We start from the raw sequence: 20,786 nt of genomic DNA on the forward strand, positions 1-20,786 counted from the left end.
GGATTGGGTGGTAGGGTGACTTGTGCGGTGGTGTCTCAACATGTCCAAACAGCCTAGATCAGGGCTCCAGATACATTTTCAACATCAGGAGTACGTACTCCTTACTTTATTCAATGCAGGAGTACTGGAAAACTTTGAGAGTACATTATGAGTACTTAATGGAATTTAATGGAGTACCAGTAATCTTGTGTTTCGTTTTATGTATGCATCACAACATTGCTGGGGCGTGGGGTGCTAAGGGTTGTGTAAACAGGTCAAATAAACAATAAAACAATACTGGTGTCCCCCGCCATTGATGTTGCTGGAATCGTCTGTAAAACCAAACTCAAATGTCAGTCAGTCAGTCACAACATTGACTTGTGTACATAAACATTAAAACTGTAGTTTTTGAATAAATCGCTACTGTAAATGATTCTAAGAAATTATTTGCCTACCGTATCATGCAGCATTTTATATCCTACCATATAAGGTGCACATTAATATATCCCATATGATACAGAGCCCTATCTGAGCCCTGCTAGATTATTGTTCATAATATCAATCACTATTTATAAATTGTTTTACACTTTGCATGCATGCACAAAATTTTCAAGTAGAGATCAGTCAGCATAATTAGTAATTACTGCACTAATACAATATTTTGGTTAATATGATTGTATGCACAATATGGCGAAACTTAATAATTATTGACATACAAATTTAGTTAAGTGATTGATGCACCATATATGAACATATGTTTGAAATGTTAATTTGTTATAATAACCAGTTATCTCATGACAGTCAAATTTGGTATGTAATAGTTTATAGTGGACTGTACCATGTGCGGCCTTGGCAAACTAACATGACTTGTGCTACTGCAAGGCTAGTACATATTCCATAACTGCATATCTCACTTTGAAAAGAACATAAGGGTTCAAGTAAAACACACTCCCTGTAAATATTTGTTAATATTCGGTTCTGGTGACCACGAATAGCGAACTGAATTCATGAAGGGCCATGGTTCGATTCACCGAATATGCGAGTGAATCGTAACAGCCTTAATAATTAGTGAAAAGAAACCCTAATGAACTGATATGGTCTGTTTGAGCCCAACTCAGAAATCAGCATCTTTTTAGGTGTTCAGTGTTTTCAGACAAAATATTTCAACAATATAACCATTGTCTTTATTGTGTTTATATGGTACAGTAGACTGTGTATAAGGACCACGCTTTTAACGACCTGATGGATAATAAACTTGTTTTGGGCCCTAGTCACTTGCAGCATACTTTTATACAGGCTGGGGTAGCTGATGGATAATAAAGCTTGTTTTGAACCCGGGTTCGATTCCCCACATGGGTACAATATGTGAAGCCCATTTCTGGTGTCCCTTATATAGCTGGAATATTGCTACTATAGTAAAAACTCACTTCACTATGGTTTGTAACAAACTACAGTCATAACAAACTAAAATTAGTGGATCCGTAGAGCTCTTTGCATTTGTAATATACTGTATTACTTCATAATATTGCTGCATTTTTAAAATAGCAAAAATCTTTTAAACATGTTAGATAGTCAGCTCTGGAATGAGCTGTTCTATTTCATTGTACAATAGTTAAAACAAGTTTTCCTTCATAATGAAAAGGATTGGTGCTTAAACATGTTAAGCAGAAGTAATAGCAAATGCCTTTGACCTTTTTTCTATAAGATTATCATAATTATGTTGTTTAAATGACATACAGTTTGCGCTCACATTATTAATGTTGACTGGAATATCCCTTTACATTCTATTAGGATGCCATGTCTACATAAATAATTGTAACAGAAGTAAAAAGTTGTATTTATTGATATGCTTTGTACATATATATCAGGATACATATCTATTCAGTTTTGGGACAAGTGTTTATTAGGGAGGAAACAGTACGCTCTTACCACGGTATGGTGTATATTGCGGTACAAGGCCTTCGGTTCGGTCCGTTTCGGTATGGTATATGAGATTTGAAATATCGTCCGTCTAGCAAAAAAATGCATGGATTCTGAGAAAATGATTCGATTTCTAGACATTTTAGAAAAGGTTTAAAAAGGTTGATAAAATGACGGTATGAAATCCGAAAATACCAAATTTTTGGATTGCACTATGGTATACTGAACCGAAGGCAAAATGCTGTGGTTCTACTAATACCGCGGTATGCTGTTTCACCCCTAGTGTTTATATGCTGCTTTTGTAAAACATGTGTCTGTATTCAGAAGATAAAGCTACTCGGTTTTCAATTTTACGGTCCTTTATCGTTGATTTAAGACCGCTAAATGTAATTTAAAAACCGAACGCGTTAGCGTGAGGTTTTAAATAAAACATTTAGCGGTCTTAATTGTATTGTACTATGTGGCCTCTTTGACAGGAATAAACTATATAGGATCAGAGGTACAGATAAGCTGCGTATCTGCATAAATTACTCAAATATTTATGTGAAAACTCCATTCTTATTAAGTCTATTGCGTAAAGTATGCTTGAATTTTAATAAATACACAATAATTTTGATCTTACATGCCTACACACGAAAATGTCGAATCTTAGCTTGCGTACCGGTATAAAATAACCGAGGTATATTCAGACGGTTCTATTTCAACACATGAACAAGGCAATTTGCAGTCTTTATTATCGTTTCTCATATTACAGATCCAATATGAATAACATTTAAACTTTATTATATTTTTACAATTAATGGAAAATGGTAAAATACCCAATTGAGTTTGAGTGAGGTGGGTACAATTTATTTGGTTACTCAAAGGAAAATTAGGATACCCAATTGAGTACATAACTCAATGACCCAAAAAGTTATCTGTAGCTCTGTAGGATGCCTGTCAGGTAGGTCTGAAACTGATGTCAACTAAAACAAAAAACATGAAATCGTTGTGGAAGCAAGTAGCATTTGATAGATATGTCCTGCTACTTTCCAGAAAGATGTCTGGAAAATAAGGGATTGAGAGCAGTAGGGATCCCTGTGGAACATGTCGAGGGGCAGTGGTCGCCTTGGACTGATGGGTGCTCTCCATCGCCAGTCCATGTTTGATGATAAACCCACCGGGTCTGACACAGCCAGTGCCACCCAAGCCAGACTTGAGAGGGACCTAAAGGTGATCACTAAAACACTGTTGTCTTCTAGGCTGGCTATTGATGTAGATCAGAGACATTGATAATAGACTAAATATGAATCGATTATTGATAAATGTCAGAAGAAACTTTGAACAACATTGCAAAAATGTCTGAAAGAAATCAACATATTCATGTCCTTTGTAAATGATGATACATTTGTGCATGTATTACTAACTAAAATAGTATACCATACAGAACATAGTATAGAAGCAGCCCAAGAATAAGACTTAACTTTGTGTATGAAATCAAAGTCATGCCAGCGGACCTGGTTATGGACTGTTGCTATGTAAGTTATAGTGAATACATTCAATTCCATCACAAGAGGCTGCCTCCGTGGTGTAGTGGTTAGAGCGTCCGCCCGGAGAGCGGAAGGTCGCGGGTTCGATCCCCGACCGCGTCATACCAAAAGACGTTAAAATATGGTACTTGTTGGTCCCTGCCTGGCGCTTGGCATTAATGGGTACAAGGACTGGTTGGCTCGGAGTCAGTATAATGTGTCTCAGTGGGACATTCATGCTTCACTGCGGCATGGTATCTCAGTGAGCTAGCACTATAAAACCAGCTTCAGTCTGGGCTAGTACAAGCAGCCGCACATACACACGCATGCACGACGTCATATAAGCGAAATATTCTCAAGCACGACGTTAAACCCAATTTCACCTCACCTCCATCACAAGAATTTTACAGCAGCAATGATGACAAAATATGACCTGACAATATGACAGTCTGTTGACAATTTCAATCAGTTAGTTTTTTTCACTGTCAGGAGGCCAAAGATGACAATGCTCTCCTCCGTTCACAACTTGAAGAGGCCAGGTGAGTGATGCACGATTCAGAATCTTTCATCTATGTTTGACTGAATACACATTTATTAAATTCAATAGATATCTGAATGCAAACAAATATCATCTTAACGTCTCAGTGGATTGATCATCTTCACTTTAACTGAATATAATGTATCTCCTCAATATGTTGCAATGCAGATCTACCCTGAATATGTTGGTGAAGCAGAGTTCCCATGAAGGGTTTGATGAGAGACGAGTCAACCTCCTTAAGTGCCAGCTCATACAGCAAGAGAGACAGGTACATCAGACTGGTACAATGGACTGGTACAACAGACAGGTACATCAGACTGGTACAACAGACAGGTACATCAGACAGGTACAACAGACTGGTACATCAGACTGGTACATCAGACAGGTACATCAGACTGGTACAATGGACTGGTACATCAGACTGGTACATCAGACAGGTACAACTGGTACAACAGACTGGACAGGTACATCAGACTGGGTACATCAGACTACATCAGACAGGTACATCAGACTGGTACATCAGACTGGTACATCAGACAGGTACATCAGACTGGTACATCAGACTGGTACATCAGACTGGTACATCAGACTGGTACATCAGACTGGTACATCAGACTGGTACATCAGACAGGTACAACAGACTGGTACATCAGACAGGTACATCAGACAGGTACATCAGACTGGTACATCAGACTGGTACATCAGACAGGTACATCAGACAGGTACAACAAACAGGTACAACGGACAGGTACAACGGACATGTACATCAGACAACAAACAGGTACAACAGACAGGTACAACAGACTGGTACATCAGACAAGTACAACGGACAGGTACAACGGACAGGTACATCGGACAGGTACAACGGACAGGTACAACAGACTGGTACAACAGACTGGTACAACAGACAGGCACAACAGACTGGCACAACATAACAGACTGGTACAACAGACTGGTACATCAGACTGGTACAACAGACTGGTACAACAGACTGGTAAACAGACTGGTACAACAGACAGGTACAACTGACTGGTACAACTGACTGGTACAACAGACTGGTACAACAGACTGGTACAACAGACTGGTACAACAGACTGGTACAACAGGTACAACTGACTGGTACAACTGACTGGTACAACAGACTGGTACAACAGACTGGTACAACAGACTGGTACAACTGACTGGTACAACAACAGACTGGTACAACAACAGACAGGTACAACAGACAGGTACATCAGACTGGTACATCAGACTGGTACAACAGACAGGTACAACAGACAGGTACATCAGACTGGTACATCAGACTGGTACAACAGACTGGTACAACAGACAGGTACAACAGACAGGTACATCAGACAGGTACATCAGACTGGTACAACAGACTGGTACAACAGAGAGGTACAACACAATCAGACTGGCTTAAGTCATGACGATTCCTGACCAGTGAAGATGTTGGTCCAGGCAGCCATGGCAGTTTGATATGTTGACTGTCTAATCCAACACCTGGATGGTTTTCTTGCAGATGACAACAGACCCTGAACCTGAGAAAAATCAAGACATGCTTATTTAGAACATTAGACAAAGTCCTAAGGAGAAGATGGTTCAGGGACTAGTAATGTCACAACATTCATTGTTGAAATACACAACATTCATTGTTGAAATACATGTAACCTAATATAATGAAAGAAGTGATTTATGTTGAGTTGTAATAATATGTAACACTTGTTGTTGTTTATCCAGATCTTACTTCTCAATGAAGCAGTAGGAAACCGAGCCGCAACACTGATGGAGGTAGAGAATTCCCTGTCCTGGTTGGCTGACACCTTCAGGTAAGTTCTGTCCTTATTTCCTGACAGGTAATGCAGTAATGGAGGCCAAGAATGCTCTGTCCTTATGTCCTGACAGGTAATACAGTGATGGAGGTCAAGAATGCTCTGTCCTTATTTCCTGACAGGTAATACAGTAATGGAGGTCAAGAATGCTCTGTCCTTATTTCCTGACAGGTAATACAGTGATGGAGGTCAAGAATGCTCTGTCCTTATTTCCTGACAGGTAATACAGTGATGGAGGTCAAGAATGCTCTGTCCTTATTTCCTGACAGGTAATACAGTGATGGAGGCCAAGAATGCTCTGTCCTTATTTCCTGACAGGTAATACAGTAATGGAGGTCAAGAATGCTCTGTCCTTATTTCCTGACAGGTAATACAGTGATGGAGGTCAAGAATGCTCTGTCCTTATTTCCTGACAGGTAATACAGTGATGGAGGCCAAGAATGCTCTGTCCTTATTTCCTGACAGGTAATACAGTGATGGAGGTCAAGAATGCTCTGTCCTTATTTCCTGACAGGTAATACAGTGATGGAGGCCAAGAATGCTCTGTCCTTATTTCCTGACAGGTAATACAGTGATGGAGGCCAAGAATGCTCTGTCCTTATTTTCCTGACAGGTAATACAGTGATGGAGGTCAAGAATGCTCTGTCCTTATTTCCTGACAGGTAATACAGTGATGGAGGCCAAGAATGCTCTGTCCTTATTTCCTGACAGGTAATACAGTGATGGAGGTCAAGAATGCTCTGTCCTTATTTCCTGACAGGTAATACAGTGATGCTCTGTACTTATTTCCTGACAGCTAATACAGTGATGGAGGTCAAGAATGCTCTGTCCTTATTTCCTGACAGGTAATACAGTGATGGAGGCCAAGAATGCTCTGTCCTTATTTCCTGACAGGTAATACAGTGATGGAGGTCAAGAATGCTCTGTCCTTATTTCCTGACAGGTAATACAGTGATGGAGGTCAAGAATGCTCTGTCCTTATTTCCTGACAGGTAATACAGTGATGGAGGTCAAGAATGCTCTGTCCTTATTTCCTGACAGGTAATACAGTGATGGAGGTCAAGAATGCTCTGTCCTTATTTCCTGACAGGTAATACAGTGATGGAGGTCAAGAATGCTCTGTCCTTATTTCCTGACAGGTAATACAGTGATGGAGGTCAAGAATGCTCTGTCCTTATTTCCTGACAGGTAATACAGTGATGGAGGTCAAGAATGCTCTGTCCTTATTTCCTGACAGGTAATACAGTGATGGAGGTCAAGAATGCTCTGTCCTTATTTCCTGACAGGTAATACAGTGATGGAGGTCAAGAATGCTCTGTCCTTATTTCCTGACAGGTAATGCAGTGATGGAGGTCAAGAATGCTCTGTCCTTATTTCCTGACAGGTAATACAGTGATGGAGGCCAAGAATGCTCTGTCCTTATTTCCTGACAGGTAATACAGTGATGGAGGTCAAGAATGCTCTGTCCTTATTTCCTGACAGGTAATACAGTGATGGAGGTCAAGAATGCTCTGTCCTTATTTCCTGACAGGTAATACAGTGATGGAGGTCAAGAATGCTCTGTCCTTATTTCCTGACAGGTAATACAGTGATGGAGGTCAAGAATGCTCTGTCCTTATTTCCTGACAGGTAATACAGTGATGGAGGTCAAGAATGCTCTGTCCTTATTTCCTGACAGGTAATACAGTGATGGAGGTCAAGAATGCTCTGTCCTTATTTCCTGACAGGTAATACAGTAATGGAGGTCAAGAATGCTCTGTCCTTATTTCCTGACAGGTAATACAGTGATGAGGTCAAGAATGCTCTGTCCTTATTGGCTGTACTGATGGTGAGAAAGCCTTGGGCATCTATTCCATAAGGGATCTAAATATAATCATTGCCTTTACACTTTTACAATCTACGCTTACCCACTTTCCTGATGATGTTATTGGTCTGTTCAGGTCTCACATTGCAGCAGAAGTAAAGGGCAGCACTGTTCCAGTGCTAAGATCAGACCTTGTCAAGATGGTCGAAACAGCCGAGTCGGCCAGAATCAAACTATTCAAAAATATCCAGGTACATGTAATTATATGTTTTTAGACAAAAGGATGGCTGATTTTGGATATTGAAGCAAGGTTATGATTTGATGGAAAAGATAAATTGCCCTAGAAACTGCTTGAAATAAACAATAACGAAAGAAATTGTTCTGCTTTAAAATTATATTTATCACTCTCATGGTGAGTTTATTTGACAAGTATTCAGGCTCTTATTTAAAAAATTCTGGTTTTGCAGCTGTAGCTGAGAAATATTTGTCAACATATAAATTCCAAGGTCCTTCCCCGCCCAGTCCCAGAATATCAAACGTTCAATTTTAAACTTTTCCTATCTCACGACTTGCACCTCTCTCTCTTGCTTCGACTTTTAGTGGAACGACTGTAAACTTTTTTCCATAAGCCTCCTTGTCCATTCACCCGTGCACTCCATGCTGCTCTCCTTAATTAGCTTCCTAGTTCCTAATAAAGCTTGCAGCATGCTCCACTAATTGCCCACGTGACTACCTTGTATGATCATTCTCTTTCTTGTTGCACGACTGTGTGGACGTGCTGTATGTTAGGGATATTATTTCACCCTAACATCATGGGGAAAACAGATAATCAGTCAAGGAATAGGAAAGTTTGTGCTCAGTGGAAGACGAATTATTCGTCCCTCGACCCTCACTCGTCTTGCAGTGACTGTATTGGACAATGTAACTGGAACAAACGATGTGGCAAGTGTTATTCAAGATGAGGATTTTAAGGCCTACCTTCGTGTTTGCTCTCGGAGAAACGCCGATAGGAACAGGAAATCAACAGAATCTGATCCCACTCCCGCCAAGCGTATCAAGTTACAGCGACACAAAATCGTACCTTCACGCAAGAGAGTGACGTCTGTGGTTCAAGATGATTTTATGGAAGCTTCATCAGATTCTTACTTATCTGAGGACGTTCAGCACCTATTACGTACGCATCAGTCACCTCCTTCCATAGCGTCAGATCACTCACGGGGGTTGTGATCGATAATTCATCGTTGCCTGTCCCATCTACACTACCAGGGGACCTTAGATCGACTCTATCATCATCCAGATCATCGGTACATATCCCCTCGACTGTCTCAGTTTGTTTGGAGCCATGCCAACTGCGTTCAACCAGCCAACTGTTCCCCCACAGTTCATGGAACCGGACGGAGCTGGCTACAACAGCGTCGTCGGGGGACGTTCATCATCAATCAACACTTCAGGTTTCGTCACCTAATCGCCAATCCAGATCACCACATCATTCTAGATCACCACATCATTCTAGATCACCACAACGATCTAGATCACCTTCACGATCCAGATCACTATCACAAACCCGATCTAGATCACTGGATCAATCCAGATCAGTCACGATCCAGAGCACAACTACAATCCACATCGCCTGATCAATCCAGATCACAACATCAAAGTAGATCACCTAACCGATCCAGATCACCAAATCAAGCCAGATCGCAACTGCAAACCAGATCACCTGTTCGATCCAGATCACCTTATAGATCCAGATCACGATCACAGTTTCCAGTTAGTGCATCGTATCGATCCAGATCACTTTACAAATCCAGATCATCTTACCAACCCAGGTCACCTATACGATCTAGATCACCTTACAGAGCCATTGACCAAGCGGGATCACAGTACAGATCCACATCTCATGGCCGATCCTATTCGAAAGCTACATAGACGATTGCATCCAGGCTCAACAGGATCCGATCGTATTGCTTCGCCAGCTACAGTTCACCACCACGCTGCTCAGACAGTTAGGGTGGCTGTTGAATATCGCGAAATCGGAACTAATACCGACTCAGACACTCCAATTCATCGGAGCACTGTTCGACACCGTCAGGGATGATGTTCGTCCCTCACGACAGGTGGATAAAGATTCAGCAATGCATTCCTCCAGCACTGTCTCAGGCGAGAACCTTACGACAGTGGCAGGAGCTACTGGGCCTTCTAACGTCAGCTCAAGCCTTGACGTACAGAGGCCAGCTCCAACTTCGGCCAATACAGCGATTTCTACTCCCGTACCTTCAGGCCGACAACCCCAAGGAACTGATTTGCCTTCCAGAATCACTTCGTCCAGTCCTTCAATGGTGGCTTGACGAACAGAATGTTTGTGCCGGAGTCTCTATGATGCCCTTTGCACCGACTCATCACCACCAAGTGGCCGGGCTGTGGTCATCCAACGAACGGGTACTTCATATAAACGAGCTGGAATTCAAGGTGGTAATTCAAGCCATCTCACATTGGGCAACAGAGCTTCAATCAACCAGTCTGTTGATCCAATCAGACAATTCGACAGTGGTTTGGTATATAAATCATCTAGGTTCGACAGGCTCGGCGAATCTGCTACAATGGGCGATCAGGTTCTTCCATCTCATCGACTCACTCAACATTGTAGCCAGAGCCAGACACATTCTCGGGGTAAAAAATGTGATCGCCGATGCCTTGTTCTGATCCAACCGACCATCCCCGACAGAGTGGAAGTTACTGCGCCAGATCTTTCAGTCGATAATCTACCCACTATCACGGCCTCAAATAGATCTGTTCACCACAAGGTTCGTCAATCTAAGAAGCCTGGCAGAGCCAAACCCAGTACCGCTTTCCAACCGGGACGACCTACTTCTTCACCCTCTCTCGGAACTGCGCCACGGGTCACCTCAGACCCTCAATCTACATGTTTGGCGCATCTTCAGAGGTCTCTCATAGCTAAGGGCTACTCTCGCGGAGTAGCCACAGCTATCACTTCAGCGCATCGTACTTCGACCCGTTCCTTGTACAACAACAAGTGGAAGAAGTTTGAAGACTATTGTAAGGTTAGGGGAATTGCATCTCCCACTTCTCCCACTGAGTTTCTCCAGCATCTCCGGACTACTAAGGTATTACGTTAGCTACCTACTTAGCCGCCATCAACACAGTTTTGGCTACCACCACGGGCACGAAGATTTCCACTGTTCCTGAGTTGCAGAGTCTACTACGCTCCTATAGACTCGCTGACCAGTCCAGGAAGTTCAGACCTCCGGCCTGGGATCTGTCCGTCGTCCTTCGTCATATGATTTCTACAGATTATGAACCTTTAGAAGACAAGGACTTCAAACAAGTGACATTCAAGACATTCTTCCTGGTAGCTTTGGCTACCGCTGCTCGTATATCTGAACTGCATGCGCTTGATGTCAACTGGACCGGATGTTTACCATTCCCCCGTTGTCCACCATTCTTGGGCCTGGTGATTAGGAAGATTTGAAACTCTGCCCTGTTAGGGCTCTACACGTTTACCTTGCTGCCTCCAAGGATCGTCGAACCGCTACGGAAGCGCCTCTTCATACCCTTGTCGACCGCTTCAAGAACTGAGGTTTCCCGGACCACATTGGCCCTCTGGATGCGTGCCACGATCCTGCGAGCCTACACCTTTGCAGGGTTGCATCCTCCAGCCGCTTCCAATCCTCATGAGACTCATGCCTCAACGATGGCCCTCCATAGCAACTGCTCCTTGATCGCTATCATGGAAGGTTGCTTCTGGCGTTCTGATACAGTCTTCTCTTCACATTACCTGCGAGACCTGTCTGTCACGGATGTACAGGGACTACACCAGTTCCGGACCTCTTGTACTGGCTCAGCAGCTTACATCGACCCAACAACGCAGATGAGGAACGGTTCCGCATTCATGTTACTGCTTCCTTGTATATACTTAATAAAAGTTGAACTGGATCTAAACCTTTTGTTCTCATTATATGGGTTTAAGAACTACTTCACTTGGCATCCATACCAAGGCATCGGAATATGTCCTCCTAGCGGCCACCTTGGAGATGCCGAGTTGTTTCTCTTTCACCCGCCTCGGTCGGTGTCTGGGGGGCCTTCTTGAAGCAGGGGCTGGCACGATTCTAGTCGCAAGACTTTAATAACAGGGGTACCTTGTAAATCGTGCCAAGTTGCGTCCTTTGTCTTGTACAAGGTTGCGGCCGAACACCACATCGCTCGGGAGCGCCCATCTCCCTGGGAGTCGTTGTGCTTAGTAAACCAAGGGGTTCCGGAGAACCCACTACAAGCATAGGAGTTGCGTGCATGCGTAACAGGCCTCCCTTGTACATCGCTATCTACGGTTGTCATCAGTCCACACAGCTCCAAGACCAGCTGTTCGCACTGTCCAGACAGAAGGGTAATCTGTGGCCCGCCGTCCAACCGTAGGATAAGTGCAAGTCGTGAGATAGGATAAGTTTAAAAATTTTGAAATTTTAATATATATTGTATATTTATATACTTATCCCGCGATGGATGCCCGCCCGGCCTCCCCACTACTCAGATTACAAAGTTGGCTCCAAGATGAGAATGATCATTCAAGGTAGTCACGTGGGCAATTAGTGGAGCATGCTGCAAGTTTCATTAGGAACTAGGAAGCTAATTAAGGAGAGCAGCATGGAGTGCATGGGCGAATGGACAAGGATGCCTATGGAAAAAAGTTTACAGTCGTTCCACTAAATGTCGAAGCAAGAGAGAGGTGCAAGTCGTGAGATAGGACAAGTATATAAATATACAATTTATATTAAAATTTCCAATTCCTTACTTATCTAGTCAGTCCTACTAGACATGAGAAGAGAAATGTTTGGTCAGTCAGGTATGTTTACTGTGATTCTGAAGATTGGTATTGATACAGCCCCTGTCCCACTGATACCCAGGCACTGTGAGTGACCTTGATTCTCCCACAAATTGGACAATGATGGATAACAAAAACAACATTGTACTTGATATCAAACCATTTTGTATTTCAGAATTCTTCCCAGGAGCATTTGTCGAAGCCGCTTCTACTGATAAATGACTTCCTTCGTCCTGGTCTCCAGAAGGACTATACTCTGCTGGATGTGGCATCAGGCAAACTGGAGCACCTCAATCTCAAACGAGTGGTATGTCTCTTAAAGCATGATCTGAACCTTGACTGTAGTTTTGGTGTTTGTATGCTGTTGTATGTTGTGTTGACTGGTTGTGTCATGTGTTTGCTAGATGTGGCTGTGTAAAATGTGTTGATTGTTTCTGGTTTAAGGATGTGTTCTGCTTAAACTGGATGCAGTTCTGTGTTTATTGGATGTTTTGTGTTTTCAGGATGCAGTTATGTGTTTATTGGATGTTGTTCTGTGTTTACTGGTTGCAGTTATGTGTTTATTAGATGTTCTGTGTTTACTGGTTGCAGTTCTATGTTTTTTTATGTTCTGTGTTTACTGGTTGCAGTTCTGTTTTTACTGTTTGCAGTTCTGTTTTTTATGTTCTGTGTTTACTGGTTGCAGTTCTGTTTATTTATGTTCTGTGTTCTGTGTTCTGTGTTTACTGGTTGCAGTTCTGTGTTTACTGGTTGTGGATGTTCTCTGTTTACTGATTGCAGTTATGTGTTTATTGGATGTTCTGTGTTTACTGGTTGTAGTTCTTCTGTGTTTACTGATTGCAGTTTGTGTGTTTAGTTTGTGATGTTCTAGTTCTGTTTACTGGTTGCAGTTTTGTGTTTACTTTGAAGTTCTGTGTTACTGATTGCATTTGATGTTCTGTTTGTGTTTACTGATTGCAGTTATGTGTTTATTGGATGTTTTGTGTTTACTGATTGCAGTTATGTTCTGTGTTTACTGGATGTTCTGTTTACTGATTGCAGTTTTTGCAGTTATTGGATGTTCTGTGTTTACTAGTTGCAGTTATGTGTTTACTGGTTGTAGTTCTGTTTACTGATTGCAGTTTTGTGTTTATTTGATGTTCTGTGTTTACTGGTTGTTTTGTGTTTATTTACTGATTGCAGTTATGTGTTTATTGGATGTTCTGTGTGTATTGGTTGCAGTTATGTGTTTACTGATTGCAGTTATGTGTTTACTGGTTGCAGTTCTGTTTACTGATTGCAGTTTTGTGTTTATTTGATGTTCTGTGTTTACTGGTTGCAGTTATGTGTTTACTGATTGCACTGGTTGTTTTGTGTTTTCAGATGCAGTTATGTGTTTACTGGTTGCAGTTTGTGTTTATTGGATGTTCTGTATTGACTGGTTGCAGTTATGTGTGTTTGCAGTTATGATGTTTACTGGTTGTAGTTCTCTGTTTACTGATTGCAGTTATGTGTTTATTGCATATCTGTGTTTACTGGTTGCAGTTATGTGTTTACTGTGTTTACTGGTTGCAGTTCTGTTTACTGATTGCAGTTTTGTGTTTATTGGATGTTCTGTGTTTACTGGTTGCAGTTATGTGATTACTGGTTGTAGTTGCAGTTTTGTGTTTATTGGATGTTCTGTGTGCTGGTTGCAGTTGCAGTTATGTGTTTTACTGGTTTTGTAGTTCTGTTTACTGATTGCAGTTTTGTGTTTATTTGATGATGTTTTTGTGTTTACTGATTGCAGTTGTGTTTATTGGATGTTCTGTGTTTACTGGTTGCAGTTATGTGTTTACTGGTTGTAGTTCTCTGTTTACTGATTGCAGTTTTGTGTTTATTGGATGTTCTGTGTTTACTGGTTGCAGTTATGTGTTTACTGGTTGTAGTTCTGTTTACTGATTGCAGTTTTGTGTTTATTGCATGTTGTTCTGTGTTTACTGATTGCAGTTATGTGTTTATTGGATGTTCTGTGTTTACTGGTTGCAGTTATGTGTTTATTGGATGTTCTGTGTTTACTGGTTGCAGTTATGTGTTTACTGGTTGCAGTTCTGTGTTTATTGGATGTTCTGTGTTTTCAGGATGCAGTTATGTGTTTATTGCAGTTCTGTGTTTACTGGTTGCAGTTCTGTGTTTACAGTTTGCTGTTATGTGTTTACTGGTTGTAGTTCTCTGTTGTAGTGTCATTTGTTATAGGATGTGGCTGTGTGTTTACTGGTTTTGTGGCATTTGTTTACTGGGTCTGGTTTTATTGCAGTCCCAGCTGGAGGCTAAGTTAAGCAGCCTGTACAAGGAACTGATCCGCATGCATCATCTGATCTCCGACGACAAACTGACTGGTGAGAGGATGTGTTCAAGTCACATGACCTCAGCAATAAAGGAGCGACTCAATACACAGGTGCTCCGATCATGTGCAATGATGAAGGACTGTGCTGATGACCTGTTGACCCTGTCACTGCTTTTCCCAAGTGCACCCTGGGTAAGAATGTTAGAAGAAGCAAACATGTTCCTTCATTTATGAGCAGAGTCTTTCACAATGAAATCTCTACTATATGATTTCAAATTACAAATCAATAGCTCTGTGTTAGGATCTGTAAACAGGGGGCGGATACAGCTTTTTGAGAAAGTGGGGATGCACAGTTCATTTTCACCAGTTTTCACGAGAGTTTCAATGGTCATTTAATAAACTTTCAGGACAAAAGCGGGGAGGGTTTTTCTTCAAGACTTGGTAGATATATCCAACAGAAGCTAAAGTGGTGCCTTTTGCTATTTGCAGATTTTTATCTTATTTTTTTCTCGGTTTCCATGGAAACAATTTGAACTTAGTCTCAAAAGGGAGGGGTTGGGTTTCGTTCCAGATCACAACTTGAAAACCATTCAAATTTTTAAATTTATCCTATCTCGCGATTTGCACTTCTCTCTCTTGCTTCGATGCTGAGTGGAACGAATGAGAACTTTTCCTGTAGGCCTCTCTTGTCCATACGCCCGTGTTCCCAAGGCTGCTTTCTTTATAGGACAGGTCCCTAGTCCCCGGCTCAGCGTGCAGCCTGTTCCCCTGTCTACCCACGTGACTACCTCAGAGTGATCATTCTTCTTCTTGTCGCACCACTGTGTGGACGTATTGTGAGAGTTCTCAGCTTTTCTTACAAGTTAACATGAGAAATATATCATGGGTAGTTGACTCTAAGTAGCGTAATTTTGCGCACACTGTAACAATATTTTCTTCCTCGGATCCCCACCTGTCATGTGTGGGTTGTATTGACCTGTGTTCCTGGAGCAAATGTTGTCGGGAATGTGCTCCCTTATCAAGGACGTTTTTAGAGCATATAGACATGCTTGCTCCCGTTGGCTGGCAGAAAGAGCTTGTCACACTTCAACAGTTGATCACCTGACAAAACCCACGCTTTCAACGACCAGTATTAACTGCTCGTTGTCCGGAGATTCCAATGTCGGAAGGTGATGATCTTATTGGCGCATCATCAGATGTCTACTCGTCGTTCCGCCTCATTGAACCACTCTGTGTTGCCAGCTGACTCGCACCGCCAATCTACATCGTCAAATCGCCAAACCGATAAACCACACCGAATGGATTCACCAGACCGAACTGTTTCGCCCCGGCGTATTGGATTACATCGACTCAATTTGCCATAAATAAGACTGTTTCTTATCGCCGAAACGGTGATAAGTCATCGAGGCTAATTAACGGGATCGGGTGGTTTCGATTCACAGCACCGAAACGGTTCGCCTCGCCATAACGGCTCTCTTCACCGAAACGATTCACCTCGTTGAACCAATTCACCTCGGCCGGAACATTTCACCTTGCTTCACCGGTTCATCTGATCGTTCTAGATCTCTCCATCAGCTGAGATCATTTAAACGTTTCGGATTACCGAACCGATCCAGATTACAGTCACAATCCAGATCACAACACCGATCCAGATCACATTAACGTTCCGGCCCACCACCCAGAACCAATTTACCAGCCCGACTCGTACTGTTTCACCAGGCCGAACTGCTTACTATCGCCGAACCAGTTCACTTGGCCGTTCAAGATCACTGAATTGCCAGCATTCATCGAACTGTCAGCATTCGTCAATAATCCGTTCCTCGGACCTTGCCAGCAATTGAGCTGATTCACGAATTGGGCGATTGACCACTCGTGTTATTTCCAACACGGTCATCTTACCAGCCTATCAGAGCCTATGCCAAATGTGTCTGGGATGCCTATTGATTACATTCAACATGAAGGATCGGGGACTTGTAAACTGGTTTTCTACATCCTCAACGAGGTTCGTGAACTTGCATCTAGATACGGCCAAATTTGTCGAACTCTGCTAGTTTTCAACATGATCCTAGTTTTCAGGGCATCTGTGAGGCGCTGAATTCCTCATTACGGAGTGGCAAGCTCTAAGCACAACAATTTGATTTGTTTATCAGGTTTACCTTACAGCTTGTAAGGCGATTAATGTTTTTAGTCACATAACTTATCCCACCTGGTACCCCCTTTTTCGGCTGGTTGAACAGAGGTAGTAGCTATGTTCTTCACCATGCCGAATCAATTTACATTTGATTTCAGTAGCGCAGTCATCTAGACATATCACGCTCGGCACTTGTCGGTCTGACGATCCCAGTTCTCAAGAGTCCTCCGTGACCAGGGCTCATCTCATTACAGATTTAATCTACCATCCGATCTTCACCTTTGATGAATGATTCGGTTCAACGAATCTACCATTCGGTGTAGATATCAGTTCTTACCAGATAAGCTTGCTAGCCAGGAATACTTTACGACACTTCACTGAGTCTTGTTACTACAGACTACACGTAACAGCATGTTTGTGTATCGCTGGGTGCAATTATTGCAGATGGTTCGTCATCTTCAGCTCCCTTTGTTTTACATGATAAGCAAGTTTCTGGACAGATAACAGATGGGTCAAGTTTTTGCGCATGGTACCAGCAGTGATGTTTTGTCAAGTAGCCAGCATCGCTTAGCCCGGAATTTATCGGTTGCGACTCGCCCGGTTAACCGAAGACCGTGATGTCCGTTTTTTTGTCACTATTGCACCATGTGTAACGGTTGCAAATGGCGGACTACTGTTTGTTTACCGGAATTTTGATGATTTGAGTGACTATGAAGTGCCCTTGCAGACTTGTCTTGGACCCCTAGACAGCTGGTCTAACCCACAACTTTTTGCCAGTGGCAGAAGTTACTAGGGTGGTTGAACGTCGGCACTGTAATTGCGCTGACTTACAGGGCCAGCTGCAGCTTCAGCCCTCTCCGGATGTTTCTGTGCCCATACATCCAGGACTTGATTACAAACCCAGGGAGTTGATTCATCTTCCTGTACAACTACATTTCAGTGCATTTGAGTCGATGGTGGCTGAATCCAGAGTGAAATGTTTGCATTTAGGGTGGAGTCTCTATGGTGCTTCTCTCAGATGGCTGGGGGCGCCACTTTCTCCATCAAGTGGCCTAGCAGTGGTCATCAGGAGAAAGGGCCCTTCATATCAACGAATTGGAATTCAGCACTGTCATTTCCATCGCCTAGCGTCATCGGTATTGGGCAGTTGAACAGTTCACGGTCCTCTCATATACTGATTCAAGCAGATAATTCGATGGTAGTTTGGTACATAAACTCTCAGGGGTGGACAGGATCAGCAGTTTTGCTTCAGTTGATGTTTCAAATTTATCATCTGATGGATTCACTAAACATAGTGGCCAAAGCCCGACACATTCCCGGGATGAAGAATGTCATGCCGATGTCCTGCACACCCCGCCACCTTGCGGAGTGAAGAAAAATACTGCCCCTGATATTCCAATCGATGATCTACCTGTTGTCATGACCAGATGTAGACCTGTTAGCCACTCGGTACAACCATCAGCTTCAGCGCAGGTGATCACCAGTTGCGATCGTTTCTGCTTTGTGTACAATCTGAATAAAATGCTGAATTTTATTTCTGATTTGTGTCTTCGATTCTCCCGGGACTTAGATTGCTCCTCTCAATATAATTTGAGACTCTGGAGAGTCACCACCTCACTTACTGTCGTCTGCTCTATGGAGTAATTACATCAGTGAAGTGAGTCATTCCCGAAGTGTTACACTCCGTAGCATTCATGCTCCTAAGTACCTCTACACATCTATGTGATCTTACTGTGGTGGAAGTCATAGGATGATGTTGTACTGAACATTAAAATTGTGAGTTTTCCGATTCAATTACCCTTTCACCCTCCACGGGATGGTGTCTGTGGGGGTTGTTTCGAAGCAGGGGCTGGCCCGATTCTAATCGTTAGACTTTTATTACAGGGGTACCTTGGAAATTGTGTTAATGCGACTGATTACATTCGCTAAGCTGCGTCCTTTCACTTTCGTGAAGGTAGTGACTGAACACCACATTGCTCGGGAATCCCGGTCCCTGGGAGCACTTGTGCTTAGTAAGTCAATTGGTTCAGACTATCCCTTGGTAGTTATTGACCAACCTTGTCGTTGCTTCCTACGTATTTAGAAGTGTTAGACAATCTCGCTTGCTGACCTCTACTCCACGGAGCAATCATGTCAGTGTAGTGAGTCCTTCCCGATTTCCTTATGGATTTCGTAGCGTTCTAGCTCCTAAGTACCTTAGCACACCGTTGTGACCTAACTGTGGTAAGTAGTGGAAGTCATGTGGTGTTGTTTTGGTACTGAACATTAAACTTGTGAGTTTTTCCGATTCAGTTTCCTTTTCCCCTCTTCGTGATGGGGTCTCGGGGGCAGTCTCAAAGCAGGTACGGGCCCGATTACTAGTTGTAATTACGGGGTACTCTGATAAATCATGGTGAAGCAAGGTTACATGGCTAGTTACATTTTCTTGCATATGCAAGGGTTGCGGCCAAACACCACATTGCTCAGGAGCACCTAGTCCCTGGGAGCGATGATGCCTAGTACGCCAAGAGGTTCAGGAGAATCCATCACTAGTATAGGTATTATGCCAGTCGGATCCTGTGGCTGAACACCACATTGTTCAGGAGCACACACTCCTTGGGAGCGATGTTGCCTAGTACGCCAAGAGGTTCAGTAGAACCCATCACTACATCAGTAGTATAGGTACTATGCTAGTCAGGATCCTCTTTGACGAACACCACATTGCTCAGGAGCACCCACTCCTTGGGAGCGATGATTCCTAGTACGCCAAGAGGTTCAGGAGAACCCATCACTAGTATAGGTACTGTGCTTGTCGGATCCTGGGGCCGAACACCACATTGCTCAGGAGCACCCACTCCTTGGGAGCTGATGATGCCTAGCAAACCAAGGGGTTCAGGGAGAACCGTGGGATAAGTGCAAAATCGTGAGATAGGATAAGTTTAAAATTTGGAATTTAAATATAAATTGTATATTTATAAACTTATCCTATCTCACACGATGGATGCCCACCCAGCCTCCCCTCTACTCAGATTACGACGGTTATGTATAACTGTCATTGGCTCCAAGAAGAGAATGATCACTCTGAGGTAGTCATGTGGGTAGACAGGGGAACGTGCTGCACGCTTAGCCGGGGACTAGGGACCTGTCCTATAAAGAGAGTAGCCTTGGGAGTGTATGGACAAGAGAGGCCTACAGGAAAAGTTCTCATTTGTTCCACTCAAGCGTCGAAGCTAAAGAGAGAGAGAAGTGCAAATCGTGAGATAGGATAAGTATATAAATATACAATTAATATTAAAATTTCCAATATCTTTCTACAGGACTTGACATATTTATCAAACAGATCTTGAAGTCGTGCCTTTTGCTATTTGCAGATTTATGGCATTTATATTTTTCATGATTTCCATGGAAACTATTTGGACTTAGTCCAAGAAAATCAAGTTGGACGTTAAGTAACTGTCAGATGATTTGTTCTTTCAAATTTATGAGGGCCGGGGGGATTTGTCATCTTCTGATGACTCTTGTTTATAATCTATCTCACCTGACGCTGTAGGTCCTCAGAGCTGTTTGACCACAATAGCATCTCTGTCTCTTTCAGCCAGTTCTGAAGCGACCAGTCATGAAGGATGTGAGCGCTGATGAGTTCCTGTCCTATCTCCCATCCCTGCCACGTGGCAAGTCACAGACAGTACACCATTTGGTGGACAAACTTCTCAAAGTGTGCAACTACCGACACCACATCCAGGACAGAGAGGTATGTACACATCATCTACAGAGCATCTTCTTCACAACAAAACACTTCAAGGATTTAAAACATGCTCTTTCTTGAAGTCCCAACTGTTCCATCAACTTTCATTTACCTGTTCTTGCAGAATACTTTCATTAAATGATCAAAGTGTTGAAGGATAACTGTAAGCTGATGTGCCCTCACTTCATCTTGTTGTAGCAGTGCATGG

The 20,786-nt window shown here is 42.8% G+C and overlaps 1 protein-coding gene across 1 annotated transcript in view; it reads left to right on the plus strand.

The window, feature by feature from the left end:
- LOC124256476 overlaps positions 1–20,786 on the plus strand; it is a 32,829-nt gene that overhangs the window by 4,450 nt on the left and 7,593 nt on the right. The window contains 8 exon segments of the mRNA XM_046690465.1: positions 2,935–3,111; positions 3,897–3,946; positions 4,114–4,213; positions 5,686–5,774; positions 7,718–7,832; positions 12,594–12,725; positions 14,694–14,915; positions 20,429–20,584. Coding sequence (XP_046546421.1) covers positions 2,986–3,111; positions 3,897–3,946; positions 4,114–4,213; positions 5,686–5,774; positions 7,718–7,832; positions 12,594–12,725; positions 14,694–14,915; positions 20,429–20,584 — 990 coding nt within the window. The 5' untranslated portion in view covers positions 2,935–2,985.

Source organism: Haliotis rubra, unplaced genomic scaffold (genome assembly GCF_003918875.1).
Source record: "Haliotis rubra isolate DU_JTF1 unplaced genomic scaffold, ASM391887v1 Scf63, whole genome shotgun sequence".
Taxonomy (NCBI): Eukaryota; Metazoa; Mollusca; class Gastropoda; order Lepetellida; family Haliotidae; genus Haliotis; species Haliotis rubra.